Source organism: Etheostoma spectabile, unplaced genomic scaffold, assembly GCF_008692095.1.
Source record: "Etheostoma spectabile isolate EspeVRDwgs_2016 unplaced genomic scaffold, UIUC_Espe_1.0 scaffold00000648, whole genome shotgun sequence".
Classification (NCBI taxonomy): Eukaryota; Metazoa; Chordata; class Actinopteri; order Perciformes; family Percidae; genus Etheostoma; species Etheostoma spectabile.
This window is the reverse complement of record NW_022602625.1, coordinates 5186-31729: the sequence shown is the minus strand read 5'-3', so window position 1 is coordinate 31729 and position 26544 is coordinate 5186. Positions and strand designations below refer to the sequence as shown.

Here is a 26544-nt window from a genome sequence, read left to right as displayed (position 1 = left end):
ACAACAAAACAACTAAACAAACCCTCCCTGACATATAAAACCTAAAAAGAATGGCACATTCCGTTTCCTACCCTAAGAGGGTATTGTCACAGTATTTCATTGCAGGCTATATTCCCAAGTGGTATTAAATATCTAACTATAATAATAAATATAATTAAAAAAACGGAGAATGTAAAAATCTGCCTCAGTTCCTGTGATATAAAACTTGCCAGAGCAGAATCTCTTTGGTCATTACTTTTAAATATGAGAGGAGATCTCTCTGCAATGGAACTTTGTATAAATAAATAAATAAATAAATAAATAAATAAATAGTATTTCTAGTATTTTGGGTAGAGGACCCTGGCGATCTGCCCGTCAGCCCTCTTGGGTCTAGCCACTTCCACAGAGGAGATGGTGGTGACGCCATTGGCTGTGTTAGTGACTTCCACGCGATCCAGCAGCCAGCTGGGGTTCAGACCAGAATTGTCATGCTCCACCCGAACTTTCAGCAGCTCTCCCATGTCCAGCATTTCCAGCAGGAAACGGTCCGTCCTCTGGCGCTCAAAAAGGTTACGAAATTTCTGCCGCAGTTGCCGGCTGCCGAATCTCCATTGGAACCGTAGATAGTAATAAAAACATTGGCATCTGTACCCGCTCCCTTCTCATCACCCGTGATGATGATAATCTCGTACTTGACGGGCACCAGGCTTCGAGCTTTACTGGCGAAGCTCTCGATGGCCTTTGTGCACTCAAAGGTCAAGAACTCATCCCTCTTTGGAGAGAGAGGGATGAGGGCATTGCAACTGAAGATGTACCTGGAGGTGATGACACAGAGAAGGACCAATGATTTGTTACCAGCAAATGGTATGGTGAATGGTAAAATGAATGACCTCCGCATGGATGTCGATGTCTGAGCAGTAACGGATGTCTTACTTGTTTCCCAGTTCCCTTTCAGTGACGACGACTTCTCCACATGCCAGTTAACTTCCCCTTTACTTTCTTCCATCCTGGGGTGTGTGCCCAGGCAGATACCAGCAATGTCCCCCAGGTTCTTGGACGAAAACTCGAACCTGTCAACATTGCCCCTAAGAAAAGAGAGACATAAGAATGATAGAGAAGGAGCTGTTTGCTTAATTTAGCCCACATACTTTAAATTCATGTCAATGCCAATTTCTTCTGGATGGTGTAATGTCATCATCTTGGATTGCAGCGTTAGTCTGAGCGTGAGTGCTTGCTGCTGGTAGGATTATCATAATAAGTGGAAAGGCCGAATTACAGGGAGAAAAAGCACATTTCTTGAAGCTTTTTCAAGTAAACAAGATGCAGCTCATTTAATTAATCTTGCAGCAAGTACCTACCGCAAGAACCTCTTCTTCTTTGAGGAGTTCTCCATTACAAATTCTTTGGATCGGCCCTTCCTCCCCTCAAGTACAATCCAGGCATTTTCTTTGGTTTCAGGGTCTCCAGTTGTGATGCAGATTTCGTACTCTTTTAGAGAGAAAACATAAAGTAAAAGGTGTTGGTTGTCCACACACAGAGATGTCCTGCACCACATCATGTCCACAGAGATGCATAGCACAGAAATATATGGGATAATTTAAAGTCATTATCATTTTTCATGAATTTAAACCCCATTTTGTATTCTATTTATGGTCAGCATTGTTCTCCAACAGCCATTTAATGTATTCACAATGAGTTTCTGTCCTCCCTCTTTATAGTAGTTTTCATTGTTATTGACAGAGTCTTCCCTTTTTCTCAGTAGAAAACCAAAGGGACTGCTGTCTACTAAACAAGAAAGCGGTCTTTGTGCATTTTACGCTTTTAAATATTGCAGGGAGTGATGGAACAAGAAAGAGCAGCCACAGTGAGCTCCTTAGAAAGGTAATCAATGTTACTATCCCTGCTGTTGGGTGGAAGACTACATGTGCAGCATGAAACAGATTGTGGTTGATTATGCATGATGGGATAAGGCAGATTAATTGCTTATTTATCAAAACAATTTGTTTGGCTGCACTGTAAACATAAACATACAATATGCTGTATTTCTGACAAAGTAGCTACTTAATGAGTGTTTGCTGCCTCTTGAATTCTGCGACCTGTAGTAATCATCCACGCTTGCTGGTACCAAGGTAACCACATGTGTTGCCAAATCCACCAGGACTACAATCTTAAAGGTTACAACTTTAAAATGTGTCGTATGTGCTGGCCTTACTCGTCTTTTCGTTAAGGTCCAAGTAGTCGTTGTTTGCGCATGCCAGTTCTCTCATGATCTGTCCATCATCGTCATTCTTGGCAAGCCAGCGGTCACAGGAGAAACGAAATGTTTTGTCCATAATATCATCCTTCACATCGATATAATCCAAGTGCCATCCTGGAGCAGGACCTGGGAGGGATGTGGATCAGGAAACCAAAAAGACACCAAGTAAAAATGTTGTCAAGGATAATGAAACAGTAAGGTGGAGGGTGGGGGTGTGGCCTTGAACAACTGCCGCTTTGCTCGTTTAAAAGCCATGATGTCTCTCTCTCATGGGTGGGCCAAATTCTCTGGGCGGGCATAGCAGAGAAAGGGGAAGTAACATTTCCCCTTATGACCTCATAAGGGGCAATATTCCAGATCGGCCCATCTGAGATTTTCTCAAAGGCAGAGCAGGATACCCAGGGCTCAGTTTATACCTATCGCCATTTCTATCCACTGGCAGACCATAGGCAGGCAGGGGGGGGACTCATATTAATGTTAAAAAACTTCATTCAGTGAAACTGTCATGCCAAGGGACCTTTAAGCAAACTTCATTTATACAGCACTTTTTACAATGCCAGTGATAAAGTGCAGATTTAATCGGCAAATCAGAGCAACTGATTATCTCAGGGCTGACCTGAATTGTCGTGCCAGACTCGCACTTGGGAGAGCTCTCCCATGCTGAGGACATCCGAGAAGCGAAATGTGTCCACCTGCTTGCGCTCAAACTGTTAGACTTGTTGCACTCTTTTAATGCCAGCGTCCCTGTGTCTCCATTCTCTCCGAAAATGATGATCCACACGTTGGCATCAGTGCCCGCCCCTGAAAAGACAAGAGAGAGTCATCCATTTAGAAAAATGAATCAGAATTTCTGCTTCCAAGAACAAAACATGTTGAAGAACAAAGTGACAAATTGTGAGCTTGGCAAACTGTATTAGCATCTGAATCCGCACAGTATAGTTTTGTTTAAACTATATCATTGTAATGATATTTCTAATTGTAGCTTTTATATTATTTAAAATTATTAGAATAACAAATGTAATGTTAACTACATAAAATGCACTAGATATTATACATTTATAAGGGCTTGCAAATTGTTGTAGATCCTTTAAACTGCAAAACTAATACAGGATTTCTTGAATTGCCAATAAATACTGAGATTGCAAAGCCCTGAGGAAACTGATCTGCTAACAACCAGCCACACTATGCAAAGAGTAACAGCAGAGAATGCTGCATGACTCAGACAGCACATCTATAATTCTTCTGTGCTTTATTGTTTCATTACAGTGGGTTAGACACTAAGTGAATGTGTATTAGAATGGAGAGCCCAAACCTTGCTCGGTCTGCAGCACTTTTTCTAATTCTTCACCTGTCCATTCACTGAATTAGAAATCTGATATCTTTTCAGAGCCCTTTAGTTTCAATGAGCCATAATAGAAATGAAAAATAAATTTAGATTCTAAGAATTGCATTTTATGTTTCGGTTTCTTTAAATGATTATTATTTTCATACAAGGTATACGAAAATATTCCTCTTTACACTATAGATGGGGAGACCATTACCTTATGCAGAAGAGCATTGCCTATGTAGTGTGTGTGTGTGTGTGTGTGTGTGTGTGTGTGTGTGTGTGTGTGTCTATCAGCCTGGCACATTATTCCTCCCAGAGCCTCAGTGGTGGTGCAGGGCTACATCTTAGCTTCCAGTAACAGCCAAGGGCAGAGATCAGTCCTTTGAAGTCGGCTCAGACTTCTCGCCACACTATCGTATTGATCAGCAGCACTACTGAGCTATAGAAAAGTACTGCATGAAGAAAAGTGGGAGCAAAGCCGTGTGTGGGTTTTTTGAAGAGGATATCTTTCATTACCATGTTGGAGTCAAACATCAATTATGGGAGCTTTGTAACATGTCCATGAACTCGGCCTTGAGCTTTGGATAGTGATTGAAAAAATGAGATTACAGACATAAATATCTTCTCCAAGGTTGTAGCGTTAATTTGGCTTTACAGGGTGAGGAGTTCACTCATCTGAGAAATATCAAGCCACCATCCACTTTCAACTTAGCCATTTGGCTGTACCTGTAGGTTATCCTTTACTGCCTTAGAAAGAAAACAATCACGAGAGGTGATGGCAAGGTGGACCCAGGACGTGACTTGACAGATGAAAATCCGACATTTGAGTCCTTCGAGATCCCCCATGAAGAGCTGGATGATGTTCCTGATGAAAGAGGGTGTTTGAGCTGCTCTGATCACTCTGAGCATCCCTGGATGACCTGACGCTGACCCAGAGATTTAAGGATGGATATATGGATGGACGGAGTCAATAGCCCACATTTATGAAACGTGCGTACAACCTAAAACAGGAATAGGATGGGCGTACGCCTATTCCTACGCAAAGCAAGGCGTTTATCAATTAGAATGTGAGCGTAGGCTGCGATAAAATCTCACAGTGCACACGTACACGCAGGGCCATGGTGAAACGCTCCGGATTGATTAAGGGCACATGGCTCTGTCTTACATCAGCGGGGGGGACCCTACTATATATGCCAGAAAAAGTCTGCAACATTGTTTTAGCCTGTGGGGTTCTGCACAACATTGCGCAGGAAAACAGGATGCCATAAATGTAGTGATGGCGCCAGATGACCCGATTTCCAGAGAACAGTGTCACATTCGTACAGCCACCAGAGACCGGATATTATTCCTTGCTTTTAAAAGGTATTATTTATTAAAGGTGTAATGTTTGGCAATAATATTCAATACAGGAAACATGACGATGCACAACAATTTTTATGTATTCTTCAGGTTTTCATTTGTCTTTTAAAATGTTATTAATGGCCACAAAATGAACGATTTCTTTCAGCCATTGACCGACATATTTCGGCTTGTTTGACATGCGCTCTCCGTCACAAAAAAACATGTGTAAAATAAAGAAGCGCTGCATAAGCTTTGCTACTGTGTGTTTATTTAAATTGGTACACCTACATGTAGGCCTAAGAGAATGCAATATAAGCCTGTTTATTACTATTAGGACTGTAGGATATATGTCAAAGATGTAAAAATTAAATAAACTTCAGCTGGAGTCAAATTTACTCTGGCACAATGTTTACCACATTAGTGATCCATTATGCATTCTTTATACAGCCTTCAATTCCAGTTTTTAGGCTGCCAAGTAGGACACACGTTACTGCAAATGATCCTGAGATGTCAGCGTTTCAATCTCCACCTCTGAAAAGAGCCGATTCTGAGCCGGATTACTCCTCGCCACGTCCTAAATTGTAGCGGTATCAAAACCGAGAATATGTTGGGGCGTGATATTTAAATTACAATTGTTTCCAGCCATTGCATGTATCAATGTATGAGCATTCGTACACTCTGATGGGTGTAATAAGAACGTTCCATGAATCACACATGTAGCCTGTTGTTAGATGATTTCTGCACTCATATCTACGCTGCCTTCTACGTTAGTTTGATGAATGAGGGTCAGTATGTCTATTACGTGCCCACTGTCCCACAGGTGTGATACAAATGATAACGTTAAAAGGTGTTTCCCAAAGATAAATCCTTGGCCCCCTTCTTATTTTGGTGTAAATGTTAAAATGTATTTAATCTGATATTACTGAAACCCTTTAGGGGAGTGGTTTCCAACTTGGGGGTCAGGACCCTCCAAGGGGTCCACTAGATAATGAACAATACTATAGTTAAGCAGAAAATATTTCCTGCACAAATTTCTTTTCTAAACTTAGATTTTTGCTTATGAATTAACTCATCTTCAAACTGTTAAAAACTCTTTAAATTAAACTAAACAACAAGCGTTAACATAGGCAACCTGTAATGATGAGTCACAAGTAGATTAGAACCAATGGTTTACAGTCTGTCAGATGTAAGCATAGAAGTACATAAAACATATCCCAAGTTTCACACACATGTACTTGTTTTCTCAGGGAAAGTGAAAGAAAAAGCTAATTCTCCGACTGCAACAGGACAGATCACATTCATGGTTTTTTATAGGACAACCTGATAAACTTAAATTTTCATGATCACGCTGACAGCAGCCAGCATGTGTTAAGGACTTACCTGCATTATCACTGGTCTTGACCTGGACTATATAGGTGGTAGGCTCCACCATCATCTCCTCGTTCACTACAGCAGCCATCTCACAGATCATGGTTCTCTTGGGTCCACGGGTCCTTGAAAGCCACTCCTCATAGGTGAACAAAGACACCTCCTCTGTGGCCAGGTTACGCATGACCACCTGGATGCACAGAGTTAGCGCTTTAAATGTAATGTCATTCAGAATACTAACATTACTTCTTTTTTTTTAATGATCCATTGTCACAGTCAAAGCAAAATAAACCACTGGAGAATTAAAGTGTAATAAAAAGTATGACACCAGAAGTGTATGAATGCACACTTTTTCTAACATAGATTTAACAATCAAAGGTATTGTTATTATGATGAGTTGCAAAGATTAAGCCATGTCAGCATTTGTGGAATAAATACGCATCCATTCCCAACATATTAATCATAATCAGAATATTTAATCAGTACCAGAAAGACACCTTTAACCATTAATATGTGCAAGAGTTTATAGCCACGCAAACGGGTCTGTGAAGTTGTACTTAAGCAAAATGGAGCTTTGAGCTAAATGCTTACATGCTCACAATGTCTTGCTATTGTTCTGATTTTCAGCAGGTATATTTCCCACGTTCACCAACTTACTTTGGTAATGCTACTAATTAGCCCTATAGTACACCTAGGGCTGATAAAAATGTAATTTGTCATAAGCCAAAGTATTAAACAAATTAAAATTTTGACTTGATGATGGGGCTAGAATAAACAATCAACCATATGTCTGCTTTAATGGTAATCCAACAATTGTGAACCTCATGAGGATCACCAAAAAGACAGTCTGATTATTTTTTGGGCACCATGAATGTATTAAATAGTGAGGTATTTCAATCTGTGGACCAACATCCCTAGAGCCATGCCACTAGCTGGATAAAAACATGATCATATAAATAAGTGTCATACATATTTATATTATGGACATTAATGTGTTAGCAGTGTGAACACAAACCCTGCCTCTACCAGGATGACTGACAACTAGTCCTGGGGAACATTTCATTACTAGACAAAAACTCAGCTCAGGCAGCCACACTCATAGCTCTACACTCTGCATATTTATTTGAGCAGATTACCATGCTGACAGTCCGCCTGGTGCACTGTTGTGTCCATTTTAATACATAGACCTAACAATTCATAAAGGCAGCATATCCTCTTGTGATGCTGAACACACAAGGCTCGGTGCAGGGTCAAGTCAAGGAGATGTTTGCAGTCGCTATGTCCCAGGCACTGACAGACAGGGCTTGGTATTGTTCCTGACTGCTCTGCTGCTCTGCAGGCATGGTGCCTTTACCAGAGAAGACATTTGCATAGGAAATGTGTTCTGTTTCATCAATGCTTTTGGCCGGAGACATCAGACTGAATTTGTAGGTGAGCAGTGATGTTGTCCTCACAGGGTCAGCCAAAGAGAAAAAGTACTGAACCATTTTGGGAAACTATGTATATTAATGCAGTCTATTATATTGCTGGACTAAGCATTACAAATTGGAGATTTGTTTCACAAAAACATACTAAAAGTCACACTAAAGGAAATTTAAAGTGAAATGTTTTCTCTCTTTACTGAATACAGAAAGAACACACATCGCTCATTACTGTGTGTGTGTGTGTGTGTGTGTGTGTGTGTGTGTGTGAGATACCAGAAACAACAGCATGATGAATAAAATGGGTCAATATGTCACTCCAGGAACTCTGGGCCCTACTGTGTGTGTGTGTGTGTGTGTGTGTGTGTGTGTGTGTGTGTGTGTGTGTGTGTGTGTGTGTGTGTGTGTGTGTGTGTGTGTGTGTGTGTGTGTGTGTGCGTGTGTATGTGAATCATTGACCATTCTCCTGCAGGCAGGGATAGATGTGTGTGTGGGTGTGTATTTGTCTCTGTGTTTTGTGATATAATAGATTGAATGATCCTGTGACCTACAGCATACAGTGCCAGCGTAAAAACACAAACCTGTGACTGCTTTGTACTATTGATTTTTGAAGAAGCTTTTACTGTTCTGCTTTTTATGCTCCTGGTTTATGTTTTATGGATGAGATCTGCAGTTTCTTCTTCATAACCAATTAGCCCTTGACAAGATTTAAGGACACATGTGCATGATGCATGGTCATCTTATTCTGAAGATTAAACCTGCGTATTATTGTTATATTGAACGCTCAATTAATCACACACATCACACATTTTTTTCTATTCTAAATGTCCCTTGAATTCTTTTTGTCCCATTATTATTTTCTCATTTAATGCTCTTATCAACATGGAAAAGTGGATCAGCTTGCTTTGTGCAAATGTTGTTGTTTTTATTGTAAACAACATTGGCATATAGCCTACTGTGGTGTTCAATTTCACACATAACATCCTCACTTAGAGCAAACAATCTCTCACACAATGTAACACTGTCCAGGATGAAAGGCTGGGGGGGGGAAGAATTCGCATCAGCTGTGTTCTTGACCATCAAGTGGTATTTCACACTGGACCTGCTGCAATGATAGCTCAGTTCACAACAACACAACACACAGATCCCTTTGGTCTTGTCAGTGGAACCATTTGGCAACTTTTAAAAAGTAAACTTCATTCAGAATCTTATTTGCATCCATTTTGGCGTCTCGTGCTCGCCATCCACTCAAACTAACGTTACTACTCTTTGGCCAGCTCGCAAGCCCAACAAGTGTGTGCGGCGTGCTTGTTGTTTTGATTCCGATCTAGCTAGATCAGGTGTGGTGTTTTCTAACGTTTTAGTTTTTGCAACGGCATGTGAAAAAAAAAAAAAAGTTTGCTAGGCCAAAAAGAATTTTAATCTCGCAATTAAAAATAATGTGTTTAACTGACAACACTAATATATATTTATTTTTGCTTATTTGCAAAGAACCAAACCACTTGTGGAGAGCTTAAAAAAGACCTGCAATCAACCGGTACTGTAGTCTCAAAGAAAACAGTAAGTAATGCACTCCACCGCCATGGCCTGTATGCACGCTCACCACGCAACACTCCATTGCTTAAAAAGCTTGTTGAAGCTTGTGAAACACTGGGAGAATGTAGTGGGTCAGATGAGAGAAAAATTTAACTGTTTGGATGCCATAATACACATCATGTTTGGAGGAGAAATGGCACTCCACATCATCCTAAAAACACCATACCAACAGTGAAGTTTGGAGGTGGTAACATGACGGTGTGGGACTGCTTTTCAAAAAATGTTACTAGCAAACTTCACACAATAGAAGGAATGATGAATGGGCAAATTTACCGAGACATCCTTGACAAAAATCTGCTGGCATCTACCAGGATGATGAAGAGGAAACAAGGGTGGGCATTTCAGCAAGACAACGATCCCAAACACACAGCCAAGGCAACTCTCAATTGGTTTCAAAGAAAGAAAATAAAGCTGCCAGAATGGCCCAGCCAATCACTTGACTTAAATCTGATTGAAAATCTATGGAAAGAACTGAAGATCAAGATCATAGAAGAGGCCCACAGGATCTTCAAGATTTGAAGACTGTTTGTTTGAAAGAATGGGCCAAAATCACACCAGAGCAATGCATGCAACTAGTTTCTTCATACAGGAGGAGTCTTGAAGCTGTCATTGCCAACAAAGGCTTTGTACAAAGTGTTAAAAAAATATCAGTAAGCGGGTTCAATACTTTTTCCCCGTCATTTCATATTATTACACATAACTTAATTTCTGAACGTATTTGTTTTGGTTTCTTTGTATGTAGGAATTACTTGGGTTGTTACCAACATCTGATGAAAATTCCATGTCAATAGCACCTTTGGAAATATATTTACTGAGAAAAATTGTGACGTGTTCAATACTTATTTCCCCCTCTGTATGTGTGTGTGTGTTAAAATCAATGTGGCAGAAACTGAGATATTGTCTGTCTTATTCCATGCCTTGTTCTTTCTTGTCAATACCTGGAGCCAACATTACCCACAACAAAACTCAACTGCTGACACATATTCCACATATTAGTAGTGGCTATTGCTGTCTTAAGTTGCTAGCCTCAAGTTAAGATGGGGAGCGGGCTACAGAGGTCTGGTAAGCTTGTTACTTTCTAACTACAAACCTCCAGATTTTTTTTTTAATCTGGAGCCATAAAAGGCTTCATACATTTTTTCCAATATGAAGTAGTCCTCAAGACTTTACACAGACTTGTATGTGTATAGTTATCCTTTAAGATGAGCTGACCTTTTCCAGAAACCAGTCAGGTCGACTCCCTGAGCCATCAATGCGAAGCCTCATTTTCCTCAGTGGAGCAATGTCATCAATCTCCATGTTGAAAGTGTCCTCCTGGCCTCGCTCAAACCTGTTATCCACCACACAGAAGTTCAAAATCTGCAGCATAATGAAACAGTGTCTTTGTTTTATTTGTTTTCTGATGTCATGTTTGGGCTACCTGTCCTCATTCTTCTGCAGCAGCATCTCCTCTGTGCTGCCGTTGGCTCCAAACACAGACATGTAGATCCGGGTGTCTGTTCCTGCATTCTGCACGTCTCCCGTTACTACAGTCACCTCGTAAATAATCTGACAGGAAAATATTAGGTATGATACTTGTTATATTTTCTCCTGTACCCATCTCTCAGAAGCAGTCTTATCTCTAAAACTTAACTAGACAAGGATATGAATTTATCTTGAAGCTAATGAACGATACACCTAAATATATTTTAGCAGGTATGAGGCTGATGTTAATGCTGTAAACTAAACATCCATAAATAATAGTGAATGATAAATGGAAAGCATGTTAGAGTAAAAATAATGGCAGGACAATCCAAAAAGTAGCCAAGATTGCAATGTAGTAACTGTATAATCTTATTGTTTTAAACGTTTATATTTCTCACATAAATACATATGGAGACAGGGAACAAACCAGTCCGACACCCCTTGATAATCAGATATCTTAAAGATACTTGTGTATAATCTTACTTGAAATGTGACTGTGTATAATTTCACCCAATTTATTAATGGGCCACCAAAGTTAAGGGGCTCCATATTTAAAAACGTAATCCTATTTTACGCTTTCAAAACAATCTCAAAATCAACCAGGATGAGCCCTATAACATTTTAATTTTCATAAAACTTATTTTCCAGAGATGTCTAATACCTTCACCAATAAATCAACCTGTAAAGAATTGTTCGTTTAGCTGAACATACAACAGGCGGAGCCCTACCCTACCTAAAACATTTTTACACAAGGTGCTGCAAGAAAAAGGCTAGGAGACTCACTAAGGATCTAGACCAACCACTGTTTTTTATGCATAAATTGAAGGAACTGAAAGATTTTCCAATTTGTATTTCTTATATGATTTCACATGACAAATGAATTGATTGAATACATCCATTTGTTGTGAATTATTGTGAAGATTCTAGTGTTATAGTAGCACAATGAGTAGCATCTTCAATTCTTTCAATAAATCAAATGTTTATGCGTCCTGCATCTTGTTCAAAAAAAGACGAGAAACTAAAGTTACTCTCCCCATCTCAGATGTATCTGAATATTTGTAACAGGTTGGATGGTGTTGTTTAATGAACTCAAAAATGTCTTCTAAAATTTATTTGAAATTCCATCTAAACCAAGACATTGACCAAATAAATGTACTGTTTGGAAATTAATGTTGATTATGATTCCGAGGGGCAACGGCGTTGGTACAATTGGATAGGATTTTAAACCTTGCACCATTTTTCTTAAAGTAAATAGCTCCACTGTTTCATTTAGTGACAGTATAATGGAAATGGACTCATTATCACTAGTCCACTGCGGTAATTTGATTTATATGTGATTATGTTTAACAACCACTTGCTCAAATTTACATACCTGTTGGGAGATAGAAATGGCCTCTGCATCCAGCACATTGAATACTCTAGCAGTCAAACCATCTCCTCGATCTTTGGCCAGCCAGCACTTGCAAGCAAAGATATATTTGACCCCTTTGGTTGGCACAGCAACAGACAGCTCATCAACCAGCCAGCAGCTCTCCGGAGTGGCCCATCATGACCGAGCTGCAGGGAGGTCGAGAAACAATCACTTCTCACAACGTGGGGGTATTTTTCTGCATGTTCATGTGTGTGCGTGCGTGTGTGTGGATGCATGAGAGTGCACGATCATCAGTGAAATTCTAAAAGCTTCCCCCCTCCCTCACCTCAACCTTTTTGATCTCCCCCACATCAGAACCGTGGGACTGAAAGCTCTCCAGAGAGCCGGCCTCAAAGCCCTTCCTCTCGTCCGGCAGATCCAGCCACAACCTCTCTGTGTGGGTGTGATTGCCCCCAATAATGATCACATAAGCCCTGCTGGTGGTGCTTGCATCCCGCTCCAGCCCAGTACAGATGGTGATGTGGTATGGTATGACTGCACAGGAAGGGCACAGCACTTATTCATTCGTGACAGAAAGAGATTATATAAAGATGTCTGTGTTAGAATATTAGTGACAAACTTACACAGAGCAAAAAAGAAAATGTACTTACTCGGGAGCTCAATTTCTTCTTCCTCCTTCTTCTTCTTGCTCTTTTTGTTCATGTTACTGTCAACACTCTTTACTGTTGGGTTTGAGTTCTTCTTTTTATTGTTTAGACTCTCTCTGACTCCTTCATAACCCTAAAAGAACACAACACACATAGCGTTGCAGACAAACACACCAACAGACAAATGCTAAGATCTATAGGAACACAAAGTCTATGTGGGTTTAATAGAGCCTTGTGAATATATAAACTCCACACATAGGGTGGCTGTAAAATGCTTGTCTTGTTCAAATGTCATTTTCAATGCTGTGAGCACACCAACAAAATTCTGTCTTTTTGTAATTTTGGTAAACTGACCCAAAAGGTGCCTTACTACTTGTGTTCTTCTTTCAACTATGTAAAGGATAATGTAGCGCAAGGTGCTCATTACCCCGACAGGGTGAGGCAGGTCTAAAAATTGGCTTCAACGGTCTGTTATAAAAAATTAGCAGACCACAGAATGCCGTTGGATTTAACAAAGTTGTGTAATAATGTGTTTTACTATCTCTAGCTCCGACACACTGTCACACACTGATGTCTTTCATGCTACCTTAACATAGAAGACTCTCTCAATGCGTCGGTCCTCCCTCTTCCTGGACAGCCAACGTTCACATAAAAAGAGAAACACCTCTTCCGTATCCTCGTCAACTACCTCCACCTGGTCCAAGTACCAGTCCGAACACATCATGCTGTTATCGTGCCTAATTTTTATCTTGAAAACCTGTCCGAGGTCGACGGCCTCAATAGTGAACTTATCCACCTGGGGAGATAAAACGTGATCATTGGTGAAATATTAACACAAGTACAATCATGCCGTTTGTACTTTTGTTGTAATATTTGCTGTAATTCAGTTTTCTTTTGTAAATTTGCTCATTGTGTCAAGCTTATTTGTCTATCCTCACTTCAGTGGATAATACACAAAATGCTTCCTTACAGATCCCCGTTCAAACTTGTTGCTGTTTGTCTCCGACTTGCTGAGTTTCCTCTCCCCGGTGTCCCCGATGTCTCCGTAAATCGTGAGAAAGACGTTGGCATCAGTGCCGGCTCCATTCACATCACCTGTCATCACTGACACGTTGTATGTGTGAGCTGTAGTAGGACAATGATCACAGATAAACGGTTTGAGTGCAATTGGCAGAAAATAAAGTGAAAAGTAAGCCATTTTCTATTGCTGTTTGATGCCACTGTCATAACAGAGACTCAGTCAGTGATTAGGAAAGACATGAAGGGAAAGTATCTTTCTGAACTAATGCTTAGAAAGGTGGGGACCAGACACAACCAAGACAGGAAAACAAATCCTCTCCTTGACATACTCTCTAGGGCATCTTCCACCTCGACTTCGGTGACTTTCAGGCTTCCGTCTCGTGAAAGTTTTTCAGTGATGATGTCAGAGGGCACCAGCTCTCTCACTGTCTCACCATCATCCTCTGACTTGGCGAGCCAGCGCTCACATGGGAATATGATGGTCTCTGAACCCTAAATAGAGAGAGAGAGTAGGCACAGGGCTAAAACAATGTCTCAGAGAGGAATCATTGAACACATTGTATGGTCTTAGTCCACAGTGCTGGATTAACTTCATGTGTCTGAGAGGAGAACATCGCCACCTGCTGACCAAAAATAGCATTTGTGTGTTACCAGTAGACATGAGTAGTAAGATGTTGGAAAATGTAAATCCTCTGCAACAAATTTATGAGATGTTTGTTAAGCATAAAGGTGCAAGTACTGAAATCTATATCAGTGTTTTTTTGAGGCACATGTACTTTCATGTGCACTCAATGCTACGTTATACTAAAGTATAAAAGTATAAAGTACTCAATGCTACTCCATTACTAGAGCCAAGCAGATTCACAAATATTAAACTTTTTACTTCCCTACTTTTATTAAAAGATGATTCCATACAAAACATATGATCATCTTATAAAATATGATGGATTGTTCCAACAGTATATAAAGTATGTAAAATAGCTCCACCCAGGCGCCCGTTGGTAGAGTAGTTTAACTCCGACCTGCAGACCTTTGCTGCATGTCATTCCCCCCCATTCATGTCTTCAGTTGTCCTGTCGAATAAAGGCCTAAAAATATCCAAACAATAATATGTATATATACATACATAAAATAGCTCCACCTTGACCTACTTCAACCGTAAAATGCTACATACATATTACTGCATCAGTACTAATCATTCAACAATATAATATATACATACATAATGTATATATAATATATAACAGACTATGGCACTTTTGACACTTTAAGGACACTTAGCTAAAACATACATTAATGCAAGTTGCATTTCATCGTAGGGGTTTTACTTAAGAGTATTTTTTTATTTTGCAGTACTGCAACGTAAGTAAAGGAGTTGTCTTTTGTAGGCAGTACCTTTCCCTTCCTGAGCAGACGTCTGATCTCCACTCTGTCCAGATGCCAGCCTGGGTTGACCCCGCGGTTGTCATGGCCAATCCGGATCTTTTCAATTAAATCCCCCACATCTTCAAGCTGCACAGAGAGCAGAAAACACTAAACTAACACCGTATTTGGTATTATTTTACAACATTAAAAGACACTGATGGCCTTGGTGTACTGTACTGCCCTTGTCAACCACGCTTAATAAATGCACCTATTCTTATTAATCTATTTATGACTATACATATTACATGTACAGGTACCTCAACAATAAACATGTCCTCAGCTCCTCTCTCAAAGTACATTAGTCTCTCCCTCTTGTTGACACACAGAGACTTCTGCTGGGTGCAAACTGCGTTTCGCCCGTACAGGACAATGAAGACATCTGCATCTGTGCCGGCTCCAAACACGTCACTCGTGAAGATTTTAATTTCATAAGGAACAACTACAAAATGAAAACACATTCAAACATAACCAACGTTGTGCATCAAATGACAAATATCTTAATTTTTGTAAGAGTGATATAGACTGTCATGCAATCACTATTTACATGGTGTGTAAAGTTCAGTCTGAAGAGAATTTGGGAAAAGGTCCCTGACAATGGCCCCGTCATCCTCCCCTTTATCCAACCAACGGCCGCAGGGGAAGCGCAGTTTCTGTCCAAGAGACGGGGCATCAATCTCCACCCAGTCAAGGAACCAGCCTGCTGATCCGCCACCTTAAACATTAACACAAATTATTGTCATTGCGCATGTGGACAAATTTTGCATTATTCACTGCACAGGCAGGGAGTCCATCCTACTGTACCACAGTTGTCGTGTCCAACCCGCAGCTTCTTCAGTGGTCCAATGTCCACCGCTTCCACAATAAACTCGTCGATCATACCCCGCTCAAACTTATTCCTATGAGTCTTTGAAGCCTTCAGGTTAATTATCCCTGTAGATGTGCGCACATCATAGAGTAATTTAATCATTACAAGATATAACTTTTTTACAGATATAATTTCTGTATGACAGTTGGAAGTATTACCTGTGTCATCCTTGGTGCCGTACAGGATCAAAAAGACATTAGCATCAGTTCCTGCATACTTTTTGTCACCAGTTTTTATCCTCACTGTGTATGTAGTTGACATGGCTGTAATAATAAGAAACCAGCAAATCACAAATGAAATATTACGCAGTCTTGTGGTTATTATTCATATTCAATAACAAAAAAAATGGTTCAATGTCTTCACCAGAGGTCACTTTGATTCTTCACTCTCTTTTTGAGGGCAGCCATAATGTTGCGCTTACCTTTCTGTTCCAGACCAAGTGTGGCCTCAGAGTCTTCCTCATCATCATCATCCCCTCTCTTCATAAAGGCTTCGTCCACAGGAACGAGCTCCCTGGCAAGCTGTCCATCATCCTCATCAGTAGCCAGCCAGCGTTTACAAGGGAAAAAGTACCTAAAACACCATATATAATATATATGTAATTTTTGCAGTGTGCAGTTTGCATAGTATCAATACAATAATCTCTGTTTAGGACTGTCAAATGTCCCTGTGTCCAGGAATACCCAAAGAAAAAGTCTCCACACTTTACCAGAATATTTCGGAGTAACACTTCACGCCACACGGTGGAGCTCTACAGACATTTTATGTGCAACGTTTCTGCCTGCTATGTAGGATGATGCTGTTTTGTGAAACCTGTGGCAATGATTTGGTGTCTAGAATGACTCAGCGAGGTGTATCATTTCTTATCTATTAAATGATTGATTAACCATTTTTGTAATTAATTGGTTGAATTATTCAAGGGATTTGTGTGAAGTTGCAGTTGCACATCTAAATTAAAGTGCTGATAGACCTCTGCTCTCTTTCTACCGTCATCATAACTTACGTGGTGTCATCTTTGTTGTCTACAATTTCCACTCTGTCCAGAAACCAGCCGGCACTGGCCTGACTGTTGTCATGTCGAATCCTCAGCTTCTTCAGGATCCCTAAGTCGACCGCTGTGATGTTGAAAATGTCTTCCTAGTTCACGCGCAAACAAACCAGTGACAAAGGGTCAAGAAAAGTCACAAGTCTCAGTTTAACAGTCCATGAGTACCTCATTACATATTTATTTGATCTGTATTTAACCTGCATGGCTCCTTAGATCCACCATTTGTTTGACAATTGAGGCTTATCCAGGAAAACAGTACCAAAGGTAACAATCACGACCATGCAGAACACAGCGGATCAAACACTAAATCTTACACATTATGTATAACAATTATGTATAACAATGGAAGAATGAAGTCTCTGTTTTCCCCAAACCACTGTTTATGCTAAGCTAAGTGTCTCCTGACTCTAGCCTCATATTTAACAAACAAACATTTCCCTAGATGTCAGGATATTTCTTTTGCACTAAAATATTAATATTAACACTCAGATTATCACATAAAAAGAGCACATCCAGAACTGACAGAATACAGAGAAATCTTACCTGGCCTTTCTCAAATTTGTTCAGGTTGTTTGCCTTCCTGAGCTGTCGCTCCCCAGTGTCGCCAATCTCTCCATAGATGTTTATGTAAACATTAGCATCAGTCCCTGCTCCCCACATTGTCCCAGTGAACACATGAACCTCATATGAGTTAACTGAAAGGAAAAACAGTTAGACACATTTAGAAAGTTAGAAAGTGCTTGATCATGAGTGACATTTTAACTAGAGGTGCTCAAGATTCGATTTAAAAACGATTCTCAATTAAAAAACATGACAGTATGTAAATGTAGTTACTTTTCCCATGTGATAGTATGCACTTCATTACAAAACAAAAATAAATAATAAAAAAAATTAAGTTAAAATTAAAAAAAAATGTTTTGTGAATTCTATGAATTGATTTTGAAATCTGTAGAGCTTGAATTGCGATATTAATGTGAATCGATTTTTTTGCACATCCCTAATTTTGATGATGCACCTGATGAAATATGCCTTGTTGGAGCCATTTTTCAGATCTTCCTTATTTGATTTCTAATTATGCTTAGACATCATGCATTTTTCATTGTGTATTATGATGATAATGAATTGGAATGTCTGTTTACATTTAGTTATTTTGCTTCTCATCGCTATTATTATGATAATTGATGTGTGAAAGCCGATTAGATGATGTGATATGGAGATGTGGTGAACAGGTGTTCGGGTTTAGCGGAAGAGCAAACAATTTTCAACCACATGAACACAAAATCTGCATACTTTTGCTTGAAGTTTATTGATTTATTAATGTTTTCTTTCTTTTGCTTTAATAAACGGATGAACTGTGATGCTAAGAAGTACAGAATGTGCGTTGATTATCAGACTGCTCCCTACATGCCTAATTCAACATTAATTAAAAATGTCACAAAAAAAACATACAGTCTAGCTTTTGGAAGCAAATAACAATGGGTCAACACATTACATGTATGTTCTACTTACCTTCCAGGTCTTCACTGTCCTCAGTCAGCAGCTCGACCACAATCTCCCCATCCTCCTCATCCCTGGCCAGCCAGCGGTTACAGGGGAAAGCAAATACCTCCACCACTTCCTGCAGCTCCTCAACCATCTCCACCTCCTCCTCTTCTTCTTTCTTCTTCTTTTTCTTGTCCTTCTTCTTGTCTTTCTTGGTTTCCTCCTTTTTCACCTCAACCAGCACCATAGCCATCGTCAGCCGCTTTATGTCTACCGTCTCCAGGAACCAGCCATCTCCGATACCCTTCCCATCATGGTAGATACGTATCTTGTAGATCTTACCGACATCCTGAGCCTCAATCTGGGTTGTAGGCAGGGTTCAAAATTAGCACCATCTGCCAGCCAAATGCTGGGAAAATATGCAATTGGTTGGTAGATGTGCTTAACTCACCAGCCAAAAAAAAACAATGTTAGTTTATTGAGTGGCTGGTAAAATTTGAACATTCACTAGCCGTTTAGCTGGTAGAGAAAAAAGTTAGTTTTGAACCCTGGTTGTAGGTATCAAACAGTGGTCAAACCAGGAACTTAAATCTCCTACATACATTTAAAAAGCATGTCACAGGCTTTATACAGACCCTGAAGATCTCAGTGGTGCCACGTTCAAAATTGTTGGAGCGACTCTTGAGAGTGATAACTTCAGTTTTTCCTTCATCTCCGTAGATCTGACAGAAGACATTGGCATTGGTGCCACCTGCACGCACATCCCCTGTGACCACTGTTATTTCATAGTTGATCACTGACAGGAGGAAAGATTATGTAGAGCAGAGCAATACACCTCAATTCATAATGTTCATGAACTAATGTTAGTGTTTTTTTTTAAATTAGAAATTTTGATTATAGAGTGCTGTAATGTTATGTAAGTAATGTTATTTACATTTTTCGATGTCCAAAATCTCACTGGGATAGATCTCAACCTCCACTTTCCCGTCAGCCTCGTCTTTGCAGAGCCAGCGGTGGCTTGGGAACATGTACTGCATTCCATGAACTGGCACAGAGATCTGCACACTGTCCAGAAACCAGCCAGCCCGCAAGCCCTCATTAGTGTGACCAATCAGGAGACGGTTGATCTGTAAACACAGAAGACATAAGAGGATAAAATAAAATTAGTAAACACTAGGGATGTAACGATACACCAAACCCAGGGTTCGGTTCGTATCCCAATTTTTAACCTACGATTCAATACAAACCTTGATTGGGGTTCTTAATAATTAATACAACTTTTCTGCCACGTGGCATCGTTTTATCATTGATTTCATTCCATTTTGCAACACAGTAATACAACAGAGACCTTATTTATTGATACTGATTGATTTCAATGTTGATCGATCCAACACCAACAATTCTTTTGTACCTTAAAATAATGTATGTTTCCAAAATTGTTTCAGTGGTTCATTAACTTGTTGGAATGAGACATAAGAATAATGGTAATGGTAACAGTAATGGACAATTTTGCTCCTAACCTGTAGGAGGAACGAAGAGGAAAAGTGTTTTGGTGCCTACAGGAAAGGTGCTGATTGACAAGTAGCTAATGCTAATGTAATTTTTGATGGGTAACATAAGATTACGCTAATTTATTTTTAGTATGATTTTTTTGACCATGGTTAACAACTCTGGGCTAACCCACAAATTCATCAGTAATGTTAACACCACTTATAGACAGATGACTAATCTAATGGTAATTTAACTAGCCAGCACACCCCTGTCTTCTGCCTCAGTCTCCCGGCGCTGCGAGGCTTCAGTTGAGATGAGAGTTGACAACAGCCCCGGGGACACATCCACAGTCAACCCCCAGACAGCAAGCAACCATCCACTATCATTCCAGCACGGCCCGGGGACACATCCACAGTCAAACCCCAGTCAGCTAGCAGCCATCACGGTCAGCACTTAACTTCGGTGCTAAGGACACTAACAGCCGTTTACTGAACCATCGGGAAACAGACCCAGGCACCCGAGTCAGAACAGCGGCCATTACACCTCCGTTAGCGTTATCGGTGCCTCCCCTTTTGCTTTTAGCCGTCTTTACAGTTAGCTACATTTACCAGACGAAACAGGGATAAGGCGTCAAAAGGACTAATACTAATAGTAATTTAAAGATGTGGTAGCATTGGATCTAGACGGGAAGGATACCTCTGGGAGTTGAAGGGGTGTGTCGCAATTCTGCCTACTCACTTTGCGACAAAGGTTCGTGAAGCTGAGTGTCAAATTTTGGTTTAATTTTGTACATCATTACAGCCCTAGTAAACACAAATAAATGTCCGAACCATAAACTCTGTTCTCCATGAAGTGTGTTCATGTCCAAACTTGCCTTTCCGATGTCAAATGTTTCGAGTGTAAAGATGTCAGTTTGTCCCGTCTCGTAGTAGTTCCTGAGGTCGTTGTCAGAAACTGCCAATATCGTCTTGTTAGTATCACCCTTCTCCCCATACAGCTTGACAAACACTCTGGAGTCCGAGCTGGCCCCATTTACACTGCCTGTCTTGATTGCGAAGTGGTAGCTGACATCTTGGGAGGGTGGACCGATGGAAATTAAAAGTAATTTTAAAAATCATTAATAAGATATGTTGTCCGTTTTTAGTTTGCTTAACCTATCCTTGGTTTAAAACGTTATTTATGCACTCACTAAAGAGACGCAGGCCATCTCCAGCTGGGACTAACTCGCGAACAATCTGTCCATCATCTTCATTACGGTCCAACCACCTGAAGATAAACACAAAAGACACAAACAAATTGAATCATGTAGCATTAAACAAAGAATGAGATCAACTCCCACCAAACTACCCTGAATATTTAATTTGTGGATTAATCTAGAACTTGTAATAATTCATAAACTTAGAAACATATTTGATTTACACAAGGATAGGGGAGAAAGGGTACAAAAGTAGAAGTAGCCCAAAGTATTATTGATCATTGTGAGGAAATTAAATCACCGTTAGCCTCAAAATAAACCAATCTGAAAAAAGATCAAACAGAACATAACCACTACAAGCAACAACAAACAACTGTTCTACGTTGTTCAGGAAGAGCCTCTTTCCAGATGTAACACTGCACCTCCACCTTGCGGTTTTGGCTCCAATTACTGAAGGAGAGCTGGCTGACCACTGTGCATTTAGTGCCTATTTGTAGTAGCAAACTCATCCATCAGCCGCTTAACTACTTAGACACACACCACTGGAGAACTAGTGAACGTAAGCGTGGCTGGTTATGAAGCTTTCAGGGCAATTTTGACCAGCTGTTTGGTGGGTTACAGATAAATTAACTAAGAAGAAATGTGCCATCTTGCCAAGAGTTAGATTAGAAGATTAAAACCACTCTCATATCTGTATCGTAAATAAGAAGCTAAACATACACACATTGCAAAGATAAACAATAAGGCTAGCAGTTTCCCCCTACTTCCAGACATTATCCCAAACTAAGCTAACTGTCTCCTGGCTTCATATGTACCATGCAGACATGAGAGTGGTATTGGTCTTCTCCAAGAACTCCCTGCAAGAAAGCATATAACTGTATATCCCAAAATATGTAAACTATTCCTTTAAATTATGTGTAAAGTAATATTGCCTTGCCTGAAACATGGGAACTCAATGGCCAAACTCTCTGGCTGGCCCTCTTCCCTGACCATCACCTTGTCAAGGAACCAACCACAGCCTCCGCCGCGGCCATCATGACCGACACACTCTGCGCACCTGGCCCAAGGACACAGACTCAATAAGAAACTCATCGTGCTGAGGGTAGACAGAGAGAAAACTGGTTAAAAATGTTGGCATTGCATTTCCCAGACAATATTTACTTATTTGTTGTGTATTAATGATGCACTCACATTGCCCTTTTCAAATTTGTTGACGTTGTTTTTGCTCATAAACATGAGTCGCTCTCCTGTGTCACCCAGGTCACCAATAATATTGAGGAAGACGCTGGCATCAGTGCCACTGCCACTGACGTTTCCAGTGCAGATGGTGACTCGATACTTTATCACTGGAAATGATATTACATAGAGCACCTATATTCAGACATAGAGTTTGAAAATCTGCACTGACTCTTTATCAAACAGCTTGATTGTGTTAAGGATGAACCGAGCGCATTAATATGTGTGTGTCCTCAGTGTTTCTTACAAGGCAGCGGCTCACTGATGAGCGCTCCAGTAGCTGGAAGCTCTCTGATTATCTCATTGTCGTCTTCATTGATGTCCAGCCAACGACCACATTCAAAAGAATACTTCTCCATTGTCAGGGTTTTGAGCAAAGTGACCTGCAGAAAGTTACAGCCTCATGTGTCATTATATACATCCTCATCTCTGGTTCATGATCTAACCTTCAGACAATGAAAACTGAAACAGTGGCATTTATACACATTTTCCAAATCAAAGTGAGATAAAATAAGTTACTTCCTAGTACCGTATACTCATCAAACCAAATTGATTGCCAAGGTTTTTTGAAAGCTTATGATTGAAAAACTGATTTCTTTCATGCAAAACATTTGCATTGCAGTCTTATTTACACATACGCTATTCTATGGCGCTAGAATCATTTCTTTAATGCTGAGATCAGGTGAAGATTAAAGTTTAATTCAGTGTCTAACTTAGTGCTAAGAGGGGACACGCTACAAAAGACTGAACAGCTTACAGATCAGACACAAAGAGCAAGGGGTCTCACTTTTGCTAAATGCCAGCCAGCAAATGGAGATCTCTTCTCATGCCAGATGCGCACTTTCAGCAGCCTTCCAATGTCTGGCATTTCAATCTACAGTGATAATACAGTCAACAGATATGATTCCTTAGGAACTTAGTGTAGATCAGTGTGAGAATTTAACGATAGAAGACACTGAAATGTGCCCAGTTAAGCAGATGAGCAAAGGCTTACCATGAATTTATCAAGTGGCCCTGTTCAAACTGTCTGAGTTGTTTTCCAGTTTGATCTCATCAGATTTGCCCTTTTCTCCATAGATCTGCAGAAACACCTGGGCATCTGTCCCTGCCCCCTTCACATCCGATGTCCAAATCCACAGGGACCATGGGTATCTGGGAGTAAAAGAAGAGTAGATTTGATAGTAAAGTAAGCTAGTCTAGTTTAATAAGAAGTCAACATATATGGATAGATATAGTCAATTAAATGCAACTTGATTATTTTGGTAAAGAGAATCTAAGTGATTTGTTTTTGTTTCAATGAGGAGAGATTTATGACTTTAATAAAGCCACCCACTTTCTGTTTTTTCTGCCTGAGAGAGACCATCTCGTACAGCTCCCTCTCAATCAGTCCGTCGCCCTCGTCCTCGTCCAGCCACTTCCCGCACGGAAACGTCTGCTCAATGCCCGTGAACGGACAATATATTGCTACCTAGAAGGAAAACGAATGCTTGATGAGTGAACGACACTTTGAGAATCACTCTGTTAGCATAAACAGAGGTGTAGTACCTTTTCACAGTACCACCCAGCACCAACAGCCCCGTTGTCGTGCCCGATGGTGACCCTACTGAGCGGCTGATCAGTTCACAAATCTCCACGTTGAAAATGTCAATGAGGCCACGCTCAAAAGCACCACCCTCCAGGAAGACTTTGCCACTGTTCTTTAAGCCCTTGGAGCCGTGCATGACCATGTGGATCTTAGAGTTGGTGCCTGCACCCCTCACATCTCCAGTCATCACTTGTACATTGTATACGATTGCTAATAGATGCAGAAAAATCCACACAAAAAAAATATTTGTATCCATAATTTATAATGGAATGAGATGTGATAATAGTCTGTGACAATATATTCTTGGAAATCATCAATATATCATTGGTGTTTGCTTTGAATTGTGTAATTGTTTGGTCTACATTGTAATTCCCTAAAAGAGTACATTTTTAAATCAAATTTACATTTACTGTAGTGAAATAGTGGCTTGTGTTGTTCTCACCCATGGCTGCACGGATCCAACCAACACATCTCTTTGTATTTTGCCATCACATTCATCCATGGCAAACCAGCGATTAACTGGAAACTCATACAACTCTTTATTCCCCATGTCATCAATCACTACCTGGGAAGACACATAATGCACCATCACAAGGGTTTTTACGCATGTGTGCACGTCAGTGAAATAAATGATGCATGCATGTGTAGATTTGACATGCCTTATCTAGAAACCATCCAGCTGATGATCCTCTGTTGGTGGCCGATGGTGATTTTCCTCAGCTTTCCCAGGTTTGGTGCCTCTATTGTAAACTTGTCCTCTGACCCGCGTTCAAAGTTGTCTTTGTCACTGTCCAGTCGTCTCTCTCCTTTCATAGCAAACAAAGCATTTTGGAGCAGGAGTCAAAACCATTGAAATCATATCCAGCTATATTATTACAATAACAACAAATACACAACTGTATCTGTCATGACTATTGTTGGAGGTAAATAAGAGTCACATGTGTCTAGCGATTACTTGATCAGGAAAGAACCAGAGCAGAAACTAAATCAACTACTATTTTGATATTCAATTCGTTGCTTAAGTCATTTCAGTTTCAGCTTCACAAATGTGAAGATTTACCACTTTCTTTGTTTATATCGTTGTAAATGTAATATGTTTTGGTCTGTAAATAATACAAAATAAGACATTTAAGCTGTCTCCTTGGTTATGGAAATTCAAATGTTATTAAAGTTATTAATATTTTTTTCAACAATGTATAGACTATGTGGTTGATAATTAATAGAAAAATTATCCACAAAATAAAGATGAAAAATAATTAGTTGAGGCCCTACCTGTGTCACCATTCTCTCCAAAGATGTTTAGGAAGACATCAGCATCAGTTCCACTTCCCTTCATGTCAGCAGTGAACACACTTACTACGTATTTATTTACTGCAAACATAAATAGGAAATCAAGATACAGTGATTTATATAACCAATGCCCAAGAAAGACTAACAGTGTAGTAAATGTTGATCAAAACCAACTGTCTACCTAGTAGCACTCTTCAATCATAATTAGTTGGACTTTTCTATTGTCATTAGACAGGTGCCTTGCTAATCCAGCGTAGGATGGTTTCCAAGTTAAATATTCATAACAGTGTGTGTGTGTGGGTGTGGGTGTGTGTGTGTGTGTGTGTGTGTGTGTGTGTGTGTGTGTGTGTGTGTTTGTGTGTGTGTGTGTAAAAGCCATATTGCTCTGACCACTCCCTCACAGCACAGTGTCCTCATGTCTTTACCTGATCCTTGGCTTCACAATGTTCTGCTTGACTGACTGCAGGGACTGAAATGTTGGATCACATTGCAACAGAGGACACGTGGGCTTTACGTGAAGATTATACTCTGATGGCATTCAATTTCAAAATGAAACTGCAGGAAGATCTGTAGGCTAATCAGTCACCTTTGTCCAGACACATGGTGCTATCATTGTCAAGTTTCTAAAATGATTTTTTCCGGTTCATTTGCCAAGGGTATACATTTGTAGTTTGGAAGACTTACCTATCTACATCAGTGTCAAATTGGTTTTAAGAAGACAGTGACATTAGCATAAGTATTAGAGCTCTTGGTCTTACTAGTTATGAACTGTTAAGGCTTATGTGTATTGTATTTATCTTAAAACTGTAGTCTCTCTGGTGACATTTCAAACCAAGTGGTTTCTCTGAAATGTAGTGGAGGTATTTGGAATTTTAAACAACTGTCATTTCATTTTAACCTTAGTGAACCTTTGTGTCTGCTTTGCGTTATGCGTTTGTCCCAGAGTAACCTACATTTCGGGACGTCCATGGGGTTCATGCTGCCCAGCAGGTCCCTGACAAACAGGTTGTCAGCCTCTTCCCGACTCAGCCATTGTTGCAGGCAAAATAGAAACGCAGATGGGGCCGGTTCATGTCGGTCACCAACACCCTGTCCAAGAACCAGCTGGCGTTCATCCCCGTGTTGTCATGCTCAA

At 40.2% G+C, this 26544-nt stretch overlaps 1 protein-coding gene across 1 annotated transcript; it reads right to left on the bottom strand.

Annotated features, from left to right (window-relative positions):
* On the bottom strand, window positions 1-26544 carry LOC116674531 (lipoxygenase homology domain-containing protein 1-like). Its single transcript, XM_032506958.1, is given in 47 exon segments — window positions 1-583; window positions 586-794; window positions 913-949; window positions 952-1064; window positions 1338-1467; window positions 2192-2362; window positions 2853-2945; window positions 2948-3037; window positions 6285-6462; window positions 10502-10619; window positions 10710-10837; window positions 12126-12295; window positions 12298-12310; window positions 12451-12659; window positions 12776-12905; window positions 13359-13568; window positions 13743-13897; window positions 14122-14284; window positions 15188-15304; window positions 15475-15656; window positions 15762-15929; window positions 16019-16147; window positions 16241-16345; window positions 16504-16655; window positions 17086-17219; window positions 17674-17825; window positions 18640-18973; window positions 19248-19408; window positions 19547-19739; window positions 20978-21174; window positions 21293-21369; window positions 22236-22343; window positions 22345-22394; window positions 22490-22644; window positions 22782-22917; window positions 23322-23408; window positions 23529-23550; window positions 23552-23688; window positions 23868-24002; window positions 24080-24147; window positions 24150-24334; window positions 24566-24684; window positions 24779-24815; window positions 24817-24925; window positions 25392-25490; window positions 26363-26443; window positions 26446-26544. Coding segments are annotated over 47 exon segments (6291 nt in total). The 5' UTR covers window positions 26525-26544; the 3' UTR covers window positions 1-317.